This window comes from Macaca nemestrina, chromosome 14, assembly GCF_043159975.1.
Source record: "Macaca nemestrina isolate mMacNem1 chromosome 14, mMacNem.hap1, whole genome shotgun sequence".
In the NCBI taxonomy this organism is placed as follows: domain Eukaryota; kingdom Metazoa; phylum Chordata; class Mammalia; order Primates; family Cercopithecidae; genus Macaca; species Macaca nemestrina.
Window position 1 is genome coordinate 41,751,878 of NC_092138.1, and position 25,735 is coordinate 41,777,612.

Here is a 25,735-nt window from a genome sequence, read left to right on the forward strand (position 1 = left end):
TGCAAAGAAGTTGGTGAAAGACCTCTCAGATCATGGTGTGAACGGGAACTGTCAGTGTGGCACAAAATCACCACTTAGGGGAGAGATTCATATAATTAGGTAGATATGTGTGAGCTAACCTTCTGCTTCAAACCACCTTTCCTCCTTCAACCTTTGTCTAGCACCCCTGGTGTTACTGGAAAATTTATAGACACTACCACCTTTCAATGATGCTTCCTTCTAAAAGTTTAAAGGTGAATTTCTTACTCTAGACTTTGCCTATTTTGGGGATTGGAAGGAAGCAGTTCTTGGATTTATGGTTTACCCCTGATTATTTTCTTAAACACAGACTAAACTTGAATTTCTCTTTCTCACTACTACACATTAACAAACTGAGTAGGCAATACTTCCAGGAGAACTTGGCTTCTGCACGCCAAAATACATAGACACTGGCAAGTACTAACAAGTAAAACAATCACAAGAACTTGAGCAACATATTACTTATTAGTACTGATGGAACTAATATCTAAACTAAATATAATATATATTTCAATCAGGAAACTTCACCATTACTGCTATAACCAGTAGCAGAAATTTCCTATTAGAAAAATGTCAAAACATAAGGAAGAAAGCTATATCCAGACATTGAATAGAAGGCAACGCAAGACTGAGATCACAAAAGAAGAGAAACCGTTGAGATGAGCCCTGTAATCACCCTGGTTTTCTCGACTGTTGTATAGGAAGGAGAAATCCAGACAGAGCTCCAAAGTTTTGCCAAGATAAGGAGACAGGCAGGGCGCGGTGGCTCACGCCTGTAATCCCAGCACTTTGGGAGGCCGAGGCGGGCGGATCACAAGGTCAGGAGATCAAGACCACGGTGAAACCCCGTCTCTACTAAAAATACAAAAAATTAGCCGGGCGCGGTTGTGGGCGCCTGTAGTCCCAGCTACTCGGGAGGCTGAGGCAGGAGAATGGCGTGAACCCGGGAGGTGGAGCTTGCAGTGAGCCGAGATCGCGCCACTGCACTCCAGCCTGGGCGACAGAGCGAGACTCCATCTCAAAAAAAAAAAAAAAAAAAAAAAAAAGATAAGGAGACAAAGTTCCGAATTTCAGGAGGTTAAGGTGGCAGAAACTTGTGTATTGAAAGAAGATACACAGATAAAGAGCTCCAGAAATCATAGGGAGGTAATCCTGAGTCTGTTATTGAGCAATAAACTATATGTAGAGAAAGGTCATGGGACTGGGCAAAAACAACTACCAGAAAAACTATAAACTGAAAAATTACCAAAGCCCATACATGGTTGTGAGACATTCAATTTCTGACCAGCCAGGGGAAAGACTTCATTATACCCTTGGAATATTTTGCAGATTACCTCAGGAAGATCAAGTCTTAGTACTGGGTAAAAGTTTGTCCAGAATAAATAAGGGCTACTTAATACTCACACTAGAAAAGCTTAAAGCCAGCCTTGAAAATAGAAAGTTGATCAAAGCACAACTTAATTGTTAGGAGAAAAACAAAACAATACCCTTTTTAAAAAGAGAATAAAATTCAAATGCTCAACAAAATAACATTTCAATATATAGCAACAAATTTTAGCTTGGTGCTAAAGTAATTGTGGTTTTAGACCATGAATATTAAACCATTATAACTACTCTTAAACACATCTTTATTACTCAACATAGGAACCATTACAACCAACACATTTTGCCAACAAGAAGTAAGTTTGTTTATTCCTGTAGCATAAAAATCCATGCTTCGGGATTTGATAAACTCTTTGAAAGCATTTTCTGCATCCTGCTGGTTGTGGAAGAGATTTCCCTGCAAAAAGTTGTCAAGATGCTTGAAGAAGTGGTATTTGATTGATCAAAAGTCAGGTAAATATGACAGATGTGGCAAAATAGAGCCCAATTTGTCCGACTTTTGAAGTGTTGGTTGTGAGACATGTAGTCGGGCGTTTTGGTGGGGAAGAATTGGGCCCTTTCTGTTGACCAATGCCAGCTGCAGGTGTTGCAGTTTTTGGTGAATCTCATTGATTTGCTGAGCATATATCTCAGATGTAATGGTTTAGCTGGCATTCAGAAAGCTACAGTGGATCAGACTGGCAGCAGACCACCAAACAGTGACCATGACCTTTTATTGGTGCAAGTTTGGCTTTGGGAAGTGCTTTGGAGCTTCTTCTCAGACCAACCGTTGAGCTGGTCATCATCAGTCGTTGTCGTATAAAACCCACTTTTCATCACATGTCACAATCTAATCAATAAATGGTTCATTGTTGATACGTAGAATAAGAGAAGACACTTCAAAATGATGTTTTTTTTTTTTTTTTTTATTTACACTGAACTCATGAGGCACCTATTTATTGAGCTTTTTCACCTTTCCAATTCACTTCAAAGGCCGAGTGACCATAGAATAGTCAACATTAAGTTCTTTAGCAACTTCTCATGCAATTGTAAGAGGATCAGCTTCCATGATTTCTCTTAACTAGTCGTTGTCAACTTCCGATGACCGGCCACTATGCTCCTCATCTTCACCTTCAAGTCTCTCGTCTCCTTTGCAGAACTTCTTGAACCACCACTTCACTGTACATTCATTAGCAGTTCCTGGGCCAAATGTGCTGTTGATGTTGCAAGTTGTCTCTGCTCCTTTACAACCCATTTTGAATGCGAACAAGAAAATTGCTTGAATTTGCTTTTTGTCTAACATCATTTCCATAATCTAAAATAAACACAAAATAAACAGCAAGTAATAAGTGATCAACAAAATAATACATAAAGTGAGAGATGGCCATTAAAACAATGTATAACACAAACACGTTTATTTAAGAATATATTTCAATATCAAACAGCAAATTTCAATAATGCTTTAAAAACTGCAATTACTTTTGCACTCACCTAATACAAAATTATTAGTCTCAAATGAAGCAGGAATGCTAATGATCTTCAACCAAGAAAAAAAAATCAGAAAATAGAAACAGAATGCAAAAGTGATGGACATGATGAAATTAGCAGAAAACACTACAAAACAGTTATTATAAATTTGCCAAGATTTTAAAAGGAAACATGGGCATAACAAAGAGGTTTATTGGAAACACTAAAAAAGACTAAATAAAACTTCTAGACTGGAAAACAAAATATCTGAGTTAAAATATTCACTAAGTGGGCATAACAGAATGTGGACATTTCAAAAGAGAGTATCAGTGAACCTACAGAAATAGGACTAAATCTATCAAATAAGCTATATAACATATATAAAAATTAAAAATCCACAGAGTCAGTAAGCTTTGGGACAATATCACATGGTCTAATATGTGTAATTGGAATCTTAGGGAAAACATGGAGTTGGCAGAAAAATACTTGAGAAAATAATGGTGAACAAATTTTAAAACCTAATGTAGATCCATAAGCCACAGTAAAATAAAACAATGAAACACAGACATAAAAAAAGTTAAACAATCTCCAACCAAGAAAAACAAAACTATGCATTGTATTGGACATTTCTCTGTAGGAGTTCAAAATAAAAAAGTAGACATAGAGACCTGTAGTTCATAGCAAATTTCTGAAATGCAAGTATGTTTGGAGTATAATTTATATAAATAATAATTGAAGCTCTGTGATAATCTCCAGCAAAGAGAATGTACAGTGAAAGGAAAGAAAGGCCTAGGGTTTTACCTTGAAGTATTTCAATATCGTATGCCTTGATAAAGGAATATGACCAGAAATGGGACAAAAGAAGAGCAAACAGAAAAATGAAGAAAACACAACAACCCTTATATAGCTATAATTTCACAAAATATTCTTACTTGAGTTTTTGGTGAATTAGTTGTATTCCTCAGTTCAAAGTTATTACCACTGGTCTCACAGAAAAGATTGTTTGATTAATTGATTTTTCGTATCTTATACCATTTCCTAGCTGTCCTCTTTCCCTAACTGAAAGAAATCACTCAGATTACTAGCATATTCAAGGAAAAGCAGCAAGTTTCCAGCCTGTAGCACTACATTTAAGCAGTTGTGGACATTCCTGCAATGTGTGCAGTACTCCACCTTCAAGGATCATTAATTTACATACCTGAAATTTTCTAAACTGTCCCTTCTGACCACTCTTGATAACCTGTTCTATGTTACTCACCACTTTCTACTCATTGTCCCATACTTAGTATCCTCTGGCTCTTTTTTAGCCTATGCTGTTCTCTTTGCTGTCACTCAACAGAAATTAATATTAACCATCTCAGCACATTCTCCTTGAAATCATCTATGATTATTTTCTAAGTGTGACCTGGATACTGATGATCCTCTGAGACCCTCCTGCTCTTACAACACCCTCCAGTCAGTATCCTTGCTATGTGTCATGATTGTGACTCAATTAGAAAGTTAAGATAGGAAGGAGGGAATAAATCTTTGTTGCTAGTCAAAATTGCTTCCATAGAACCACCGGAGGAAGAGAAAATGAAAGATACTTAAATTATGAGAAACACCCTTAAGCAAAAGAAGGAGTATGCCATTTCTCTTAGCTGTATGTTTTATGAAGCTGGACATGTACAGTACTTGGGTCTAATAAAGCAAAGAAATCCCAACACAGTAAAAGGGACCAAAGGTACATGGATAAGTCAATCATGACAGAATTTAGTACTATGTATTTGTTTCCCCGAATATCATCAGTATTTCTGTAAAAGTTAAAATAATTTTTGAGAGTATTCATTTAAGTTTATAATGTATGGGATTTATGAATACTTCATTTTCCTTTTAAAAGAAAACAAAATGTATATATTTCTTGAGATGGGGTCTCACTGTATTACTCAGGCTGGTCTTGAACTCCTGGTTTCAAACCATCCTCCTGCCTTGGCCTCCCAAAGTTTTGGGATAACAAGTGTGAGCCACCAGAACCAGCTAAAGCATTTCATTCATGAAAAAATAATGCAGGAATTTCTCTGAGAAGAGCAGTACTTCCTTCTACCATTTTCCATAATTATATACAAAAAAAAAAGTATTTATTTTAAAATAGCCATAACAGCCAAATAAAAAAGTGCACTGATTTGCGACAGAAAACATTACATTTCTTTCAGGTACACTGGTAATTTTCCTTTAGCTCCCATCATTTCCTTTAAGTTACTTAAATTTCTAAATCTTAAACATCTAGGAACTTCACTCCTTTCATGGTCAATGCAATTGATAAAGCAAGGTTGGCAATTGTGTATAAACCAATAAGAGATTAGTTTGATATTTAAAGTTTTCTACTAAGTAAACAGTTTTGCATGGATTTTAATACAAACATAAGGCCAGGGTATTCATGAATTAAATATGTAAGAACTTGTTTACATACTAAAATCTTTTATGTGTCCTAAAGAAAAAAAAAAAATGTATGGCAACCCATGTATAGTCTTTAGAAAATTCCTGGCATTTTGGGTGGAATCAATAGAACTTATAACCTTTGGCTAAGGTAAAACTTGTAGTTACTAGATATGAAAACCTCTTCATATAGACTTTGAAAGATTTCCGAGTAATGTGATTATAAGGAATCTAATCTATGACTATTAGAGCCTGATATTACTGATATTAGACAAATGTGATCTTTTAAGCAAATATGAGCAGGAAATTAGAATAAAATTAGAAACATTATTTTTTCTTAATGCAATTTGCTTTAAGTGATTTCTGCCCTTGAGTAAGCAATGAAAGACAAAATAGATGGCTATGATTGTAGTGGCATGGGGAACTTCTCAGCTTAAATGTTGAAAGAAGGATTTTACCTAACTGAAAATGATAGAAATGAGCATAGACACTTGAAGTATATTTGGACATATGGTAGAGTATATTTCTGAATTAAGTGAACTTTAATCTAATATGCCTACCGCCACAACCATTAACATATTCTTACCGTTTTATGGTATTTTGGCTGTATTTACAATTGTCTTCCCTCTAGAATTTGAGCTTCATGAGAGGGAAGACTACAAATAATGATCCTTCTCTTTATCTCTCAATCAGAAAGAAATTAATGAAGTATTGATTCTGCAACACCTTCAAAGTAAATTAGAGAAATAATAAAAGCTATGTGTGTTCACTTATTACGGTGTTTTGTACACTTATTTTTTTAAATGAGGCCTAATATTTATTTCAACTTTTATAAGTCACAGTTTAATTATCTATAAAATAAAGCTACTGTAGAAAAAGATGATACCAAAGGCCCCTCCTCATAGCTTCTGGAATTACTTTTGTGAGCAGAGCAGCAAAATCCACCCCAAACTAAAATGACTCCCTTTGACAAAACTTTTTTGGTAATGTACAACGTTAAAGCACATTCATATTCATTGCCCCACTTAATTCCTACATCAAACCTTTGAGATAGATTTTATTATTTCCTCTTAGCTTGTGAATAATAGGGACTGAAGATGCTTGGCTTGACCAAGGTCACCCACAAAATAAGTAGAAGATAATTAAATTGAATCCTGTTTCTTAATTTTCTAATTCCAGTTCTTTTGCTACTATCTTAATTGCTTTCTTCTTTTTCAGTTTTGAATAATATTTATGTACAATATTTTTCACTTTCTTATATTAGTCTATATTCTGTTTATCTCATGCAAATACCATTTATTTTCTCAACCAACATAAAGTACCTTGTAAATAGGGACAATTTCTCTTCTTTGTGTAGTTCTCTATGCATATGTATTTCCTAGTTTACCTCTTATACTGCTCTGCATATAATAGGTATGCGATAGGGGCTTACTGGATTAATGTCTGATAAAAGTGCTATTCTTATATTGATCAGTTTCATGTGTTGAAACAATTTTAATTGGAACATGTTTATAACATTAAGATCAAAACACAAATAGAGGGAAGAACAAATTCTTTGAAAAAATATCAGGTGACTTACTAGGTTGTTAAATTAATTTTGATTCAGCTTTGGTACGGTATGCATTTTTGAACTAGTTGGGTTATTTTGCTTCCTTCCACTGCCTGGAATTTGATAGGGCCTTTTAGTCTTCTCAGGGCTTTAATGATATTCATGGAAAAGCAGAGTGCATTTTTTAAATCTAATGAGGTGTCAGCTTTCTTAGTGACTCATTTTCTCTTTTGTCCTTCACTATATCCATTCTCTGCCTCTGAAACAATACAGACTAACTAAAGCATACGGGACTATTATCAAGAAAGCATTTGGGAATCTAAGCCAGTTACTAAAATTCAGAAGGAAAGCCTAGGTTAATTTTAATTATTAAATGTTTTCCTCATTTTTAAATTTATATCTCATAATTTACATTACAGAAATATTGCATATTTATAACAGCATTCATCAGACGATTGCTTTAGATGTTTTCAGCTCCTTCAACAGTTTATCATTTTGTCTCTTCTCAAGCTCCAGGGAAAAAAGTTTTGGGGAATAGACACTGCAAATAGGTAGATTCAGCCTCTGTCACTAACAGCAATTTGAAGCTTTCCAAAAGTCTGTTTATACGAAATATCTTTTATTTGCCCCGTATTGTCTGAAATTCTTGTATTATATACTAATTTCTTTAAATAAGGCTCGTTATTAAGATACAAATATATTGACCTGAAAGTAACACATTTATGTGTTATTACTATTAACCAACAACAAACACCATGGGAAATTAATGTTGATGCTTTACTAACATTATTTGTCTCCCAGCAAAGGGCCACAATAGAGCACAGTTAGAAAGCAGAGATGAGGACGGCAGTGACATTAGGAGTGCCATAGATTATACTTAGGCCCTCTCTGCAGCAGCACACTCAGGTGCAAACATCCGCTAGATCCTCAGGCATTGAGAATTTACCAGTCTTGTTTCAATTCTTTGTTAGCAATTGCCAAGGCTCATGGCATGCAGAAATTTGTAATTTGTTTGTGGCGTGATTGTAAATAGTAAATTTTGTGAACACTGCATCTAAGTGAAATACCTGGCTGGTAAAGGGTTCACTTGGCTCATTAGGGATTGTCCCCTACCTTCAAAAATCCAGTTTTTTCCCCAGTTATTTTAATAATAACTTCCCTTTAAGTTTCTATTAAAATTTATTCCAATGTTAACTTGTGTGCTTCTTAATTCTGCAACAGTTGATATTTTAAGGGGTCAAGGTTTATTAAGTATTTCCAATTTTATTGATAACAGCAAGAGAATGCAGCTTGTGATAGTTCTCATTGTAACATTTTATGTTCTCTGTTCTCTCCTTTTCTCTCTTTCTCTCTCTCTCTCTCCACACACACACACACACACAAACACAAACACACACTATATATGTATATGTATAAACACACACATATTTATAATTTGAGTTTATTATATTGTTCAAGACCTCATCATTCCATTTTTGTCTGCTAAACTTATTTTCATTTCTGTGAGAGAATTACTTATTTAACAGTCCAAATAAATTATAGTTTTATCAAGTACTCCCTCTTTTTTCTCATATATTTTCTATCTATCTATCTATCTATCCATCCATCCATCCATCCATCCATCCATCCATCCATCTATCTAGTTTCCCCTTATTAACCTGTAAGTACATAGAGTTCGGTCTTTTCTCATCTCAAGAATAAATTATTCTGTAACTTATTATTCTGTTGCTATTTGAATCTCTTCAATTTGGTGGATTTTCTTCTTCTGTAGTTTCTACTTTTTGAGTGTTAAGTCATCTGTAGCTATTTTTCTTTTTTATAACCTATTGTTTCTGACTTTTACATCTGTAATTTTTCTTCATTGCTTTGACATTTTTCTATATTTGATTGTTCAGTCTATAAAAACAGGTCTGATGTATGCTTAGCTTCTTCAGTTCATCCACTTTATTATTTCTTGTAGCATCATGCTTTTTATCCTTAGAAAGTTTTATCTGAGCTGCACTTACATCTGTGACATACTCTTATTATTAATGCTGCATTTTTTCCAATTTTATCCTTGTTCTATTTTGTTCATTAGCTCTAGTTCTTTAGGACTGTCCTCACTTTGTTTTGACTGACTTTTCTCTGTCCGGTTAATGGAGAAACTTTAATGGCTATATTGTACCTTTGTTAACCCTCCAAGAGAGCCTAGATTCTTGGAGTTATTGAAGTGCACTATATTTGCTAGAAGACAATACAGCTGATCCCCCAGCTGTCTAGGGTATAGAAATAAGCAGAGGTCTCCTGATACACGGGTCTTCCAATATGCTCTCAGCATCAGAGAAAGGAGGACTCAGGCAACAGTGTGGTTGCTTTAATAAATATGGGGTCAGGAATGTCAGACACATTTTTGCAAAACTGATTCTCTCAGAGGCTCTAAGATAACTGAAGGACATTTCTTTATAGTTATTTACTCCATTTCTCATGCTTTGGTGCTCTAGCTTGTACTGGTGATGACACCAAACACAGCAGTGAAAAAATCTGTCAAGTTCTCCCTGTGGATTCCTTGCAGACCAAGACCTCATGGGTGCCAAGCAGGCAGTTAGCACAAGCAGCAATTTTGCTCAGAGAGGAATGTGAATTGAAGCTGGGAAGAGAGATGCATCAGGGGCCTGTTCTGGTTGATGGAGACACAGCAGCAAATAAGGAAGCCACAAGCCCTATTCCCATGACTCCTGTGTTATAGCTGGTAGAAGAAAAGAAAACTCAGAAATAAAAGAAGATTAATTAATCTGAGATAGTGATGTGCTATGAAGACAATCAAGCAAAAATAAGTGATAAAAAATGACTGGGAAATTTCAAGGTTATATGAAATTTAACAAAGAAATTATCTGGACTAGTTAATAAGCCAAGATCTGAATGTGAAAAAATAGAACTCAAATAATTTAGGGGCTAAACATTCGAGGCACAGGAACATTAAAGACAAATGCTCTAAATTCGGATTGGGCTTGATGTGGCAGGAAAAGATAAAGATGCCCAGTGAGGCTGAGACATAGTGCTCTAAGCATAGTGACTGGTCCAGCTAAATGCAATACTTCAGAGTGGGATAAAAACTTTATTTCTATGTTCAACATTATTTTAAAAATAAAGTCAATTGCAAGTACTGGCCTTAATATTTTTTTTAAAAGCTTGTTACACAGAAAAAGAAATTTAGGTCAAGTATAAAGAATATTAAGAAATACATCATATAAATACTAAACATCTGAGACATGAATAACAATTTGCAGAACTATTTTGAATGAATATTTCCGTCTTTGCAAAGAAAGGTTTTCGCTGCTGAAAATATATACTGAATTTCTATTAACATATTTGCACATACACAAAGATCTATGGACATGACTTTGTTAACCATCAAAGATCTATTATATTTTTAGTTGCTTCTAAAACTTAGGCAGTTTCACACTTTATATCCAATTATCATGCTCTTACTTTTAATTGAGAAACACTTTTGTTTTCATCCTCCTCAAAAATAAAACACAGATCAAGTATCATGTTAATATAATATCTCATCCTCCAAAACTATTTGAGAACTCCTCTCTTTTGTTCCATTGCTACCTCAAAAGCAAACATCTGTGGTATCACCTATAAGACTTAACTGAACTTAACCTCATCTCCTCCATTATGTGACTTTTCCTATTTAGCTTCACTCATTTTTCTATACTTAAACCATGGCTCAGTAGCTAGAACATAGTATGTTTTCAATAAATGTTGTTGATGATGCATGAAGAAGGAGAGTGCATATGTAACAAGTGAAAAAACCACAAAATAAAATGCAGTGAATATTTGGAGAAAAATGGAGTGCAAATCCAGTAACAAATTTTATCATGGGAGATAAGGTTGACTCTGGTGTATCTGTTGGAAACTTTCATGTGCATGATAATGTTAAAAGCATATTGCCATTAGCCAATTTCAAAATCTACTGTAAATACATTTCTTGATGTCTGGGTCACTTGGAAATTTGAGATATTAAAGCAGTGCTAAGGAATTTAGTTCCAAGTCATTCTCTCTTCGACTTATGAATATTATCAGCCAGTCTAAAACAAAAGAAATTAATGTCTCTTTATATCTATTGTTCTGTCTACAGAAAAAGCATCACCAGCAGCAGAAGTCTAATTGGCTAAATCATATTTCTTACTCTCAGTAGATCATGTTGTATAGATTCACATTTCTCATATTCTTACCATTATCTAATGAATAAATTGGCCATATCAGTTGACTTTCCCCTTGAGTTTAGAGAGTTCTCAGGAAATGGCTCTTGTTCAAATACGATAGAATCCAAAGATCATTAAAATGCATCACTACTGAGTTAAATACCAGGGAAACCCTAAATGACATGGTAGCACACAGCAGCTATTATATAAACAAAGAAAAAATGATAGTATTAGAAGTACAACTTTAAGTCTGCTGAAAACCTAACAGAACAAATAGTGCCATAAAGGACTTACAATAATAGAAAAAATAGCTGTGACTGAAATGTGACTATAATCTAGTCATGACAGGAAGCAGAAATCCTTGAAGACAGTTTAAATTATTACCATAATTCAAGGTCAAAGAGTGAAGTTCTCATGAACACAATATGGAGATAATCTGATATTTTTTTTGTGTGTTAGTGATGCTGTGACTTTTATATTATTTTGTTTTGATCATAAGCTCCCTTGAATTGTCATAGAACATTGAGAAAAATATACTTCAGTACTTCATTGAATTGTATCATGGTACGTGCATGTAAAAATTCCTTCAAATAAGAACTTGTTTATCCACTATGGCTAAGGTTCAAAATAGAGCTAAAATTTAAAATCGCATTTTAGCATTAGAGGTTATAGTGCCTCTTCATTCATATACTTAGGATAGACTTATCGTTAGTTTATGCAACTTTGAACAAGTAACAGAAATTCTTTAATTCTTAACACACATTTGGGAAATCTGTGTAATACTTCTTACCCCACATTGTTGTCAACAGATCAAATAGTGCATAGTCAGAGACTGACCAGTATGAATGTTTAAATAGCTACAACAGACACTTTAGTTTGGCTGATCAGAAAACATTTCCCAAGTAACTTTATCACTGCTTGACTCTAAAAGCGAGCCTAGGTGATGTAAATATTCTTATTTCCATCATTCCTACAGCATGGAGTAGCCATTTGATACTGATCTGGGCAATAATATATAGGAAAGTTGGAAGAGTGCGAAGGCAAGAGATTCTAGAAAATCTCTGATAGAAGGAATCAGAAGCAGTTGATGGCACCTCCCACACACTTAGCTTCATTCTTCCTGTCTTGAATGACACCTTAATTTTCACAGTAGTGGAAAAATTCTACTCATAAAAATAAAGGGCCAATAAAATCACACACATACTAACTATGCATCATTAAATCTACTGTATTTTATTAATTGCAAACTTCTTACTATGTGTAATAAGGAATTTTTATTTTAATCACTTCAGGTAAGTTTCTGTGTTATATACAATGAAATCCAAGCCAAATTCATTAAAATGACTAACATTAATATTACTTTCCTAGGGAATTAAAATCTGTCTCTGTAGTGAGAACATTTTCACTTTTCCAATTAGCAAACATTAATTGTGTTATCAATACTTGCCAGAACACTGTGACAAATATATGGCAGCACTGATACATTCACTAAAAATGCAAATAATATTATGAGGTTACATACGTTAAATTCCAGAAAATGTATAGCTAAAGACTCTAGTCATATCATATAGTTCTTGACTGTTTTCTCCATTATTTAGAAGTAGAAACAAACAGAAGCATTCTTAATGTTACATACTATCAAGTTTTTTAATTAAAAATTATAATTTTTAATTTATACTGGTTATAACTATATTTAAAACATTTGCATTATGGTCATAGAGTTTTGTCCAAAATCGTATTACAGATTTAGAACATAAGACTTTTTATTAGTTAGAACCAGGTAGATGCTACTGTAAAATCAAATAATTCAGTGGCATAATGAAATAAACAACATAATAAGATAAAAGTTTCTTTCTTTCTTGCAAAATCCACCATGGTTTGAGGCAAGTCTTTAAAACAATTTATTGCCATTTAAGTACTCAGTGACTCAGTATTCTTCAAGATTTGACATCAATGTTTTAATACAAAGATTTCATCACAATTTTATGCCAAAAGATGAGAGAACTGGAGAATCTCACACTGAAAATTAAATATTTCAGATAAGAAGTAAAGCACATGACTTCCACTTGCCATGAAGAGAACTAGTCATAAGCCCAAGAAAAACTACAAATGTTCAAGAAAATGTATACCACCAATATGTGCCTCACTGCAGAGGATGATCTGCTATCTATGAATTAGCTACATCTATCCAAATGCCTGAATATTATTAATACTTAATCCCACCAAATGAGTTAACCCACATCCTTGTAATAAGTTCTTAGTAATTTAACTTCTAATCATGATTTTTAAATTGTTTTCCAAGGGATTAAACAGTAAAGTCAGCCCAAATAGTAAATAATTGAATTTCCAACGTTTCATCACTCTCCCGAAATATATATCTTATAAAAAAGAATGACATTTATTCTAATAAATAATCAAGTTTTACAACACCTGGATTTCATTGGTTTCTCTTTTTTAATAGTTTCATACTTACCTAACAACTTAGAAGCACAGTTTGAGCAATATTTGTTCAGTGTCAAAATGTTTTCCCAATTGCACAGCAGTTTTAATTCAATATATTCTGAATCATGACTAGCAATACAGTTTCTAAAACATTCTACATTTCTATTAAATTTTCTTTTTTAAAATCTGTCTTCTGACTTATACTAATACTCTTTCCCAATATTAACCAGCATTTTTTCTTTCCTACATTTAATCTTTGTATATAGTCATAAATGACAGAACAGACACAAAGGTAAAATTATATGTATTCATTTCTATGTTTGTAAATATACAAGCTTATATACATATATATATGTACACACATACACATATATGAATGTATAAACTTAATTGGGCAAATTTTATAACATCAGTAAATCACACTTATTTCACAGTGAGAATTTGAAGTGACTGAACAAGTGTTTTTATACCATATCCTTGTAAATTTTTAGATATTTAAACCATTTGAATGAGGATTCTGCCTTCTTCTAAGATATAATAATAAGGACAGAATTTATCCTCTGCCTGAAACAACTAAAAGTAGACTCTGTGTGTGTGTTTGTGTGTGTGTGTGTGTGTGTGTGTAGAGAGAGAGAGAGAGAGAGAGTCTATTATCAGGTTGGTGCAAAAGTAATTGTAGATTTTGCCATACTTTCAATGACTAAAATCTATTATAGATAGACTATATATTTTGTCTATATATGTAGACTATATATAATGTATACAGACTATATATATGTACATAATCTATTATTTAAAAAACAACAGATTTTAGAGGTGCTGGACATCAGATAATAATGAATAGTGACCCCCGAGAGATGTGGAAAAACTAGGGTTCCCTATGACAGTCCCAGCTTACTGTGTTGAGAGAGTGTCCTGGCTTCAGCATAGGAAGCAAAAACCCAGGTGGAACCTGGTAGATACTCTGAGATCAGTAGCTGCGGGGGTCTCTCCTGCAGACCCTGACCCAATGACAGATGAATAAAGTACACTGACACACAGATATTCTGCTTTGCCAGTCTAGCTGATCATCCGGGCCACTTACAGACTCCATGCAGAATGCTGTTAACATTTGCGACCGTGGCCCCGACTCGCATTTATTCAGTAAATATTAATTGCATTTATTTAGTAAAGATTAATTGACTAAGGCTTGAGTCAACAACACTAGAGGGTAACTGACATTGTGGACTTCCCGAGTAGAAAGCAATTAAGCACATGTGGTAAATCAAAGGTTAGTCTTAGGACCATATGAGTAAACAAGCTAGTTAGATAAACTCTCCACATTCCTTTGTTTCTACTCTGGTTTATTTAACTAAGGGGATAAGGCTGCCTTCAGCCAAGTTTATTACTGGAGCTTATGCAAACCCCCAGACCTTCCAAGAAGGTTTGCATCTTATAATTTTCCTCACCACCCTGACTGAACCCCCACAAGGCGATAGAGCTTAGAATCTGGAGAGATCAAAATGGCTAGAATTCACAAGAGGAATACTGAGAGAGAGCTGAGCAGAAAAAGAACCGTGGAGATCTGCACAGTTTAGCAGAGTACTTATCATTAAATATGTTTGAGGAAACTATTCAAGATCAGCGGAAAAAAACTCAAAGATTAGAGAATAATGCCAGGCACTCTTGTACAGGACTGAGAATAGAGCCTGTTCCCACCAGCCAGACTGGGGACATCCATAAGCTGTTGTATAGAGTACTCAAGAAGAATTAACCATAGAATGAGCAATGATTTGAACCAGCCTAATAATCATAAAACTAAGACCAGTGGGATGCGGTGGCACACACCTGTAATCCTAACACTTTGGGAGGCCGGGGCGGGTGGATGACCTGAGGTCAGGAGTTCCAGACCAGCCTGGCCAATGTGGTAAAACTGCGTCTCTACTAAAAATACAAAAAATTAGCCAGGCATGGTGTTGGGTACCTGTAATTCCCAGTTACTCAGGAAGCTGAGGCAGGAAAGTCACTTGAACCTGGGAGGCGGAGGTTTCAGTGAGCTGAGATTGTGCCACTGCATGCCAGCCTGGGCCACAGAGCAAGACTCCATCTCAGAAAACAAACAAGCAAACAAAAAAGCCAAAAGCAAGACCAAAAACATCCATCCACTTCAAGTAATACAATTGTATTTCAGAACAAAGCTGAAGAATTTGTAAAAGACTTCAGAAATATCCAGCACTCAACCAGGTAAAACTCACAATGTTGATTATCTCAGTGAAGCTAATCAGGCTTACAAAATGGCTAGGAAACTCAGTCTATAATGAGAAAAAGCAGTCACTTTTAACCAACACACAGTTAACATAGACTTTACAATTAGCAGAAAAGGACATGAACAGAATTATCATAACTATATTCTATATGTCCCAAAATTAGTAAGTATAGACATGGAAGATATAAAAAGAAGATGTATATTGATTTTCTGGAGAGACTGAATGTCTGGGATGAGTAATATGCTGGATGGGATTAATAGTATGTCAGACATCGAAAAAAAACCAGTGAACTTGATGTTAACAGAAAAAGAAATTACCAATAAAGAAATACTGAGTAAATAAGGGAATTTCAAAAGTGACAAACAGCTTAAGTGAAATGGAGGAAAACATCAAGAAGTCTAACATATGTATATATAATTAGTGTCACTGAAATTGGCGGGGGTATAAGAGAACAAAAATGATCAATAAAATAATGGTCAAAAAATTATCCAAATTTTATAAAAGCTATAATTCTACAGATCCAAAGCTCAACAAACCCTAAACACATTAAATGTGAAGAAGACAACAAAAAGACATATCAAAATACATTTTATTTCAAACCCAAGGATAAAGAAAGAAATCACAAAGTCAATCAGAGAGACAGTACATTATGTATGGAATAATAAAGATAATGATTAAAGGTTTTCCACCAGAAAACATAAAAGCAAGAAGACAATGGAGTAACATCTTTAAAGTACTTGATAGATAATTATCCTAGAATACACACTCAAAATATATTTCAATAATAAAGCTGAAGTAAAGGTGTTTCTACATATGGAAAATCCAAACGAATTCATATATTTTGCACTTTCACTAAGATAAATGCTAAAAAAATGTCATTCAGAAACAAGTTAAATGACAACAATAAGAAACAGGGATCCACAGAAAAGAATAAAGTATGTTGAAAACAGTAACCCCATGGATAAATATGTAAGACTTATGTTCTTATTGTTTATATTTCATTTCCAAACAAACATTTTAGGCAAAAATAATAAAATAGTCTGGGGGGTGTAATGTAAGTAAAAGTAAGGATTATCAACAACAACTTATAGAACTACAAGTATTAAGAAATATATAAATAAATGTAGTTGGAGATTACAATAACCTCTCTCAATAACTGATGAAACAAGTAGACATACCACCAGTAAGGACACAGCAGACTTGAACAGCATTATTTAAACAACTTAACTAATTGACATGGAATATTCCACCCAACAATAGCAAGATAGACATTTTTCTCAAGCACACTTGGAATATTTACCAAGATAGATGATATTCTGAGCTTTAGAAGAAATTTCAGTAAGTTTAAAATAATTCAATTGGTACAGAATATTTTCTCGGGTTACAATGCATTTAAGTTGGAAGTCAATAATACAAAGATAACCACATAAATATTAGAAAATCAAATGACAGATTTCTGAAGAGATCATGGGTTAAGGAATACATCAAAGGGGATGTTACAAAGTATTTGAAACCGTGATCGTAAATGAAAGCACAACTGGCAGGAACTCAACTGAGCTGAGAGAGCACTAAGCTGCCAGGTGTTGTGTCACAGCTAATTAAAAGAGCAAGCCATATATGAAAGATTAAGCCTTTAATCCCATTCTGTGATAGCATAAGCAACACTGGAGAAAGTACTGACTTCCCTGTTTCATTTTTGCCCAAGAGTGGTGCACCATTGGATGGTAAAAAGGATGAGCACACACATGGGGGTTGTGTTACCATTGAGGAAGCACCTAACGAAAGGCTCCAGCATTTTTAGGGACTAGTGGTGAGGGGACAGACAGGAGAGTTAGAAGTGGAAAAGTACTGAGTACTGGGTTAGAGTGGGGAACAGTGTCTTTAAGGTTTCCCCCTCCTCCTCTCATATGAGGATCTCTGAAGATTCTGCAAGAAGACTTCAGCCAAGGGCTTAGATAAAGAGATAGGAATGAAGGCATCTGGCTAGGTATGTGAATATGTAAATGAGCATGGCAGGTGAAGTGGGCCTCAGACCTTGACTGAAACTGGCTTCCAAGGCTGTAATGAAATGGTTATGCATCAAGTACGGTTGAGGAGGACAGCTTTCTGCCATGAAGCATGCTGGATAAAAACGTTCATGATTGCTTATGGTCAGGCCTGAAAAATTGCACATAGGTTTTTAATGAGGAGCTGGACTTCTCAACAGCATACTGAATTACAAGGATACCACTAATGCAGTACTTAGAGAGATATTTATAGCATTAAGCATTTTTTTTGAAAGAAAAAAGATGTGTATGACCTCACCATCTACCTTAAGAAACTAAGAAAACAGAAAATTATATACTAAGCACAAAAATGATATGAATGATAAAAGAAAAAAAATGAATAAAATAGAAAACAGCAAAATTACCAGGTGTGGTGACTCACACCTGTAATCCCAGCACTTTGGGAGGCCGAGGCAGGTGAATCACCTGAGGTCAGGGGTTTGAGACCAGCCTGGCCAACATGGTGAAACCCGTTTCTACTAAAAATACAAAAATTAGGCATGACTTTTTTTTTGCCTGATGATGGGCATGATGGGACATGCCTGTAATCCCAGCTATTCAGCAGACTGAGACAGGAGAATCGCTTGAACCAGAGAGGTAGAGGTTGCAGTGGGCCGAAATCATGCCATTGCACTTCAGCCTGGGCAGGAGTAAAACGCTGCGTCAAAAAAAGAAAAAAAAAGAAAAATTAATAAAATCAAAGATGTTCATTAACAAATAAATAAACTTCTACTGATAAGAAGAAAAAGAAACTCAAATTATCAATAATATGAATAAGAGATGATATATCACTACAGATGCTACAGATATTAAAAGAATAATGAGAAAATATTATGAGTAACATTGTACCTATAGATCCAAAAACAGATGCAATGGGGAAAAAAAATCCTTAAAGTTAACAATCACCACAGTTTACTCAAGAAGAAATAGGTTGCCCCAATAGTCATACATATTAAGCAATTTAAATATGCAATTTTAAAATCTCCAAGAAGTAAACTACAGACCAGAATGTATTATCGATGAATTTTTAGAAATGCTTATAGAAGAGATTACACCAATTCTACTAATCCTTCCAGAAAACTGAAGCAGAAGAAACATTTCCCAGCAGGTTTTTTAATGGGAAATTCACTCTGATGCCAATTTTAGACAAAGATACTGCAATGAAAGGAAACTGCAGACTAATGTTTTCTTTATTAACCTAAGTGCAAAGATTCTGAGTAAAACTTTAGCAAATTGAATTCAACTATATATAGAAAAGATAATACATACTAATCAAGAGAAATTTAATACCAGGAATAGAGTTGTTTTTAACATTCAAAAATCAATCAATATAACTCATCATATTAACAAACTGAACATTAAAATCCATATAATTACCCCAATACAGTTAGAAGAGCATTCAAAAAACTCTAACATCAATTTCTGAAAGCAATTCTGTATAAAATAGGAATAAATAGAAGGCAACTTCCTCAACCCAACAAAGGATATCTATGAAACACCAATAGCTAACATCAGGATTGATGGTGAAAGACTGAATTATTTCCATCTAAGGTGGGGAATGAGAAGATATGTCTGCAGTGTTAAGTATCCAGTTGAGGGTGTTGCCCGTGGTGACAGTTCTTTAGTGGTGGGAGAAGCAACGCTAGTCCATCAATCCAGACTATTCATGTACCCTAATCTTAGCTGTGTTTTCCATTGCCAGTAAATTTGCTTTTTGCACATTTTGTGAACTCCATCTCTAGCCTTTCTGTCATGCCTGTGAGCACTGATTAGCTAGAGTCCATGTACATTGAGGGCAATCAAGGATCCACATCCAAAATTAAATTTAGCTTAGAGTGACAATAATACTAACAGTTATATTCATTATTGCAGCCTTAAAAATATTTTAAAGATATTATGTATTTTTAAAAAATTTTAAGGCAGGAATACATTTTCCAAAATATAAAATAATATAATTTCAAAGAATAGAGAGTCAATACAGGAGAGTTGTTTGTAGCACTGAACTTTTATAAATTCACAAATGTGTTCATATCGTGACTAGCTACAGATATTAAGACATACATGGAAAGTCAATTTTCCTATCTATTAAATGGAGAAAAATGCTCACCTTTGTTGCATCAATTAAATGCTATAAATCAATTAAATTTTCTATGTAAATAACAGGCTTTCTGCTACACTGAAAGCATTCAGCCAGCAGTAGTGTATGTGTGTACATGTATTATTATTAAAGGTGACACAGTAACACTCCTGCATAGCCCACAATCAAGTATTGTGTCCTTCTCCTCCAAAAACAATTATCAGAATATTGCTGCCACTAACAAATTCAAACTGTGGCTACAGGAAGTGGAAAACACCAAAAATATAATCAAGCATCAGTGATCAAAATTCATGATTCTAGATGTGAGAAATGTGAACGTTTGTAGCAGGTGAGGATGATTCTATTAAGCAGAAAGCATGTAAACTCAGGATCCAGCTTACTCAGAGAATTTTTGAACATTGAGGCCATGACTTTTTTTTTTTTTTTCTGGAAGTTTTATTGCCTCCAGTGAGTAAAATTACAGACTGTTTGGAATAAAACATTTAGCTCTACAGTCACTTTATGGGTTTGGCTTATATGAAGAGATTTATAATTTCTATCTGTTTTTGCGGGTTAAAAAAGGGCACGGAAATACTTGAACATAAGCTTATCTCCTTCTCTGTTTATAACTTAGAAAAGTTTATTGTGATTATTTCATCTCTGGAGTGATAAAGGCAAAACAAATTTATTTTGGGAAAGATTCAGAAAACATTTGTTTCTGTATGAAGTGTGCAAAACTCTCCAGAGCATAACATTTATTAAGTTGGTAAAAATAGATTTTGTGCAAATTATTTCATTGTTTTAATTTTCAGTCAGTGCTTGAGATCCCAAGCTTATTAAGGATAAGGATAAAGGAAGCCTTATATAGTGATAGTGGTAAGGCACTGACTTACGAGTTGGATTTTTTTTTTTTTTTTTTTTTTAAGACGGAGTTTTGCTCTGTCGCCCAGGCTAGAGTGCAGTGGTGAGATCTCTGCTCACTGCAACCTCCGCCTCCCAGCTTCAAGCTATTCTCCTGCCTCAGCCTCCTGAATAGCTGACATTATGGGCACGCGCCACCACACCCAGCTAATTTTTGTATTTTTAGGGGGGGGGGGGGGGTTCTCCGTGTTGGCCAGGCTGAATTGGAACTTCTGACCGCGTTATCCTCCCGCCTCAGTCTCCCAAAGTGCTGGGATTACAGGCGTGAGCCACCGCGCCCGGCCAAGTCTTCATGAAATCTTGAGTTCAGATTAAGTATCACCTATACCATGCTACCCCTCTCAAGTAGGTTTAAGAATGTAAAAATGAGCCAGCACTTTGGGAGCCCGAGGCAGGCGGATCACGAGGTCAGGAGATCGAGACCTTCCTGGCTAACACAGTGAAACCCCATCTCTACCAAAAAAATACAAAAAACTAGCCGGGCGACGTGGCGGGCGCCTGTAGTCCCAGCTCCTCGGGAGGCTGAGGCAGGAGAATGGCGTGAACCCGGGAGGCGGAGCTTGCAGTGAGCTGAGATCCGGCCACTGCACTCCAGCCTGGGCGACAGAGCGAGACTCCGTCTCAAAAAAAAAAAAAAAAAAAAAAGGCCGGGCGCGGTGGCTCAAGCCTGTAATCCCAGCACTTTGGGAGGCCGAGGCGGGTGGATCACGAGGTCAGGAGATCGAGACTATCCTGGCTAACATGGTGAAACCCCGTCTCTACTAAAAATACAAAAAACTAGCCGGGCGTGGTGGCGGGCGCCTGTAGTCTCAGCTACTTGGGAGGCTGAGGCGGGAGAATGGCGTGAACCCGGGAGGCGGAGCTTGCAGTGAGCCGAGATCACGCCACTGCACTCCAGCCTGTCCAGCCTGGGAAGACACAGCGAGACTCCGTCTCAAAAAAAAAAAAAAAAAAGTAAAAATGTGTCTGTACACTAGTCTCCTATTCTTTTAAACTTGACATTCCAGTTATCCTCAGGATATATTGAGAATGATTTTTTTCAGAGTCAGCAGAAAGTCTACAGTTTGATCTTTCTTTATTTCTTTTTTCTTTTTTTTTTTTTTTTTTTTAAGATGAGATTGCCCTATGTTACCCTGGCGCAGCTCAAGAGATCAATCCTCCCATCTCGGCTTCTTGAGTAGCTGGGATTATAGAAATGTGCCACCGCACCAAGAAATTTTTCTTTCAATATTAATGTTGAGTGATTTGAATCTATTTAGTTTGTGAATCCACTGTGGATAACACATTAAAAACGGTCATAAAAGGTTTCTGACATTTTAACCTCTCATGGATTAGTTCTGTAATGTACCATCTATTCCTAGATCGACTTTTACAATTTTTTTGAAAATTAAGTAAGAAAAATAAGTGAATGCAGAGATAAAATAAAAGTTTAGGTAGAATAATTTTGATAGGAATAAAAAATAGTAAGGGAATTTATGGCATGTGCAGTAAGACTGCTTATAAAAAAGTAGTAGGGATTTTTAGTGAGAAGGGCCCTGAATCAAAAATGCAAACACATGTATCATAAAATAAAGTGCAAGAGCCAAGTGTATTGAGACATTTGTGGACAATTTTATTGACATATACATATTGAATTTTTTTCAAACAAAAAAGTATATATTGCATTTAGGAGAACAGAGTTAATTCTCTGTGTTTCCTTAGACTTTCCAAGCCAGAAATACATGATGAAATACAACATACATCATGTATTTTCTATGATAATAAAAATTAAATTTGCTGAATGTTACTTTATCTTCAGTTTATTGCTCAACTATCACTTTATCTGTGAAACATTTTCTGATTGTTCTATTTAAATCACAACCCAATTTCATTTTTCTGCCTTTAAATTTTTTTAACTACATTTATTATGTTAAACTTTATACATTATTCTTATACTTTATAAGTCAATTTTCCTGCAATTAAAGTGTAAGGTCCATAAAAGCAAATAGTTTTATTCAGCCCCTCCTTGGTGTAGCTTTACACAGTATTTAACACAATGTAAACTGCAAAACTCATTTGGTGAATGAATGAATGAAACAACTATCTGCCAGAAACTATTATTAATTCTTACAATACTTTATTTCAATAATCCTCCAGATACAATTTTTACTTCATCTTAATCAGAAGAAAGTGAATCTTGCAGAGTTTAAGTAGCTGCCCAAGATGCCACAAATATTAAATACTAGTGTCAGAGCTGTGATTAAGAAATACATGCCTGTTTACAAAGTTTATTATCTTGTCCAGTCATCTCAATATTTCTGTGGCAAAATTAGTAAAATGATAAAATGAGAACGGAATTTTTTAAGAATCTGACTGGAAAGGATCCTGTTATTCCCAAATGGAAATGCATTTTTAGCCATATTAGCCGATGAATATAATTCTTCCAATATAGTATACAGAGACAAGATATTAAAAATATTACCAATATAGTATACAGAGACAAGATATTAAAAATATTACCACTATGGAAAGATATAATCAGTGAAATCATCCTTTTGTTTTATTAATGTACAGCTAATAGCATATTTTTAAAAGAAAAAATATTTTTACTTCATTGTAATATTTTTTACTTTGTGTAATTAATGACACATTAGAAACTTGAGACAGTACCATCTTTTATTATACCTATGTCATAAACCACCAATATACTTATAGTTAATGAAGAATATCATTTGTCCTTTTACATACAGAAGTTATTTTTAAAGTGAAAAAGCTGTAATTACAGATACAATAGAGCAATACATTAATTCTTGAGTATGAAGGAAAATAAATTTTATAATGGATTTATTTTATTTGTTGAATTTTTCTTTATCCTTTCTCTTCCTAGAAGTGCACTATATATACAAAGACAACATAGCTCATTCATGCAGATCCAGAGTCCTTTGAAAAAATCAGACATCTTGCATCATGGATATCCACTAGTGAAGGAAAAGATATATTGTTGATAGAGTCAACCTGGGAATACATGGAACCATAAAATACAAAAGTAACACATTTATTACCCTTTTATTGTATTTATGAAAAAGCAATTCTAAAATTTGTTTTGCTGCTTGTACTAGTCAGGTTAGGGATGAAGACAAGTACGATTGGCTCTGGAATTTTCAAATTTAAATGTATTGGCAACTCTTGCTTTGTGAATTACTTAGTATTCAGTTTTAGGTACATGTAAGGAGGCTTTTCTCCTTTTGTCTCATACGGGTAAAGTTGTGTTAAATTAAACTGGCTTTATCTGTAGCATAAATTAAAATGTAACTAGCCTTCATGTACTGCTTTTCACAAGGATTATCAAACAAAAAAATAAACATCTTAAATCCAAAAGATGCAAAGTAGGTTAGTGGAGCAACCTGAAAAAATTAATTCAGAAGAGATCACCTGGAGTTTTAATCTAAATATAACATTTAATATAAATTACATTTTTAAATTTTATAAATGATGCATATTTCTACAGAAACATAAAAAATTCAAAATAAATTTTAGCATAACATATTGATTTGCCATACAGAGAGGAACACTAACATTTACCAGACATTCTCAAATATATTTATTAAATTATCATGTATAACCAAAATAAGCTTATTTTAAAACCAGATTTTAAAAGTGTATTTTTTCTTTACTGTATTTTATGCCAGTAGATATTAAATTTTTATTATTTTAGTAAAAAGTAATAATTTAAGCAAGCTTGTTTGTTTTGAGGACAGATCTGGAGATAGTTTAGCTCTAATATGAACATGCTATGGAAAATAATGATATGATAAATTCTAGTTGACACCTGGAAAACATGTATTTTAGTTCTATAAACAAAACTAATTGCCTGAAACCAGCTAATTTCAGGTCTGAATCCAAGTGTATTGATTTGCTAGGGCTACCATCAGAAAATACCACAGACTGGGTGGCTTAAAAAAACAATTAGGAACAAAGTCCAAAATCTGATTGCACCTCTTGTCCACGGAGGAAACTAGTAGACATAATAACTTGTTTCACTGACATATTTGCCATGGGAACTTAATAGTGCTGCATCTTCTATTGCTACTGCTACCAGAAAAAATTGTCATTGCTGTACCAGAAACCTGATTTTATTGCAATAACTATCTCCACCAAACACAGAATCATTTTGGTTACCTGCGTATTTGTATCATTATAAAGTTCCCAGTGCAAATTGTAGGAAGATAGAGAAACTGTTACAGATTGCAGGAGACTAAGGAAACATGGTGACCAGTTAAGATCCTGTTAATAGTTTCCTAGTTAATAGTATTGTGGCAATGTTAATTTACTAGTTTTGATCAATGTACTATATGTAAACTTTTAACAACAGGGGAACCTAGGACCATGATGTATGGGAATTCTGTGTACGAGCTTTGTTACTCTTCTCTAAATCTAAAATTATTTCAAAATTAAAAAGTTTATAACAAAATATTATCAGTTGCTGCGATTAGACATGAAATCAGAAAATAAGATCCACAATTATCCAAAAAATCCAATAAAATACTTTTCCCTTTCCCAGTTACATATCTGCTTCAAACACCTCAGCCAACATAGTATACTGCAAGAGACTGCATGTGAAAGAAGATAAGCCAGACATTTAAAAAAATGAAAAAAAAAAAAAAGGAAAATAATGTTATGCTTCTCACTATTTTTGTTATGGAAAATAGTTCTTACATCTAAACTGTATTCTGTATAATGTGTAATTAGTTTATTATAGTTATCAAATCAATTAATAAATATTTAAAATTAATTTTAATTTTTGCAAAAACCCCCGAGACTAAAATATTTAAGAACCTCTGGCATACATCATTGATAACAAGTTCAGTGGGGTAACATCAACCAGTAATGACAAGATTCATTGAATAACTTGCAAAAAGTGATACAAATGTAGATTATATAAAAAAAAAATTAAAAGTGAAAGAATTGATTTCCACCAAAAAGTGGCATAATTATTGTCAAGTTCAGAGGCTATATAAGAACTT

The 25,735-nt window shown here is 34.3% G+C and overlaps 1 protein-coding gene across 3 annotated transcripts in view; it reads right to left on the reverse strand.

Annotated features, from left to right (window-relative positions):
- Positions 1 to 1,603: 1,603 nt before the first annotated feature.
- Positions 1,604 to 25,735, reverse strand: part of LOC105489109 (histone-lysine N-methyltransferase SETMAR-like) — a 50,154-nt gene continuing 26,022 nt past the window's right edge. For 2 of the 3 annotated variants that reach the window (XM_071078867.1, XM_071078866.1), the window contains one exon: positions 1,604 to 2,695. In XM_071078867.1, the coding sequence (XP_070934968.1) occupies positions 2,462 to 2,695 (234 nt within the window). In that variant the 3' untranslated portion in view covers positions 1,604 to 2,461. Of the gene's footprint in view, positions 2,696 to 23,419; positions 23,727 to 25,735 lie in introns of those variants that run through there. The other variant, XR_011613057.1, reaches the window with a different exon arrangement.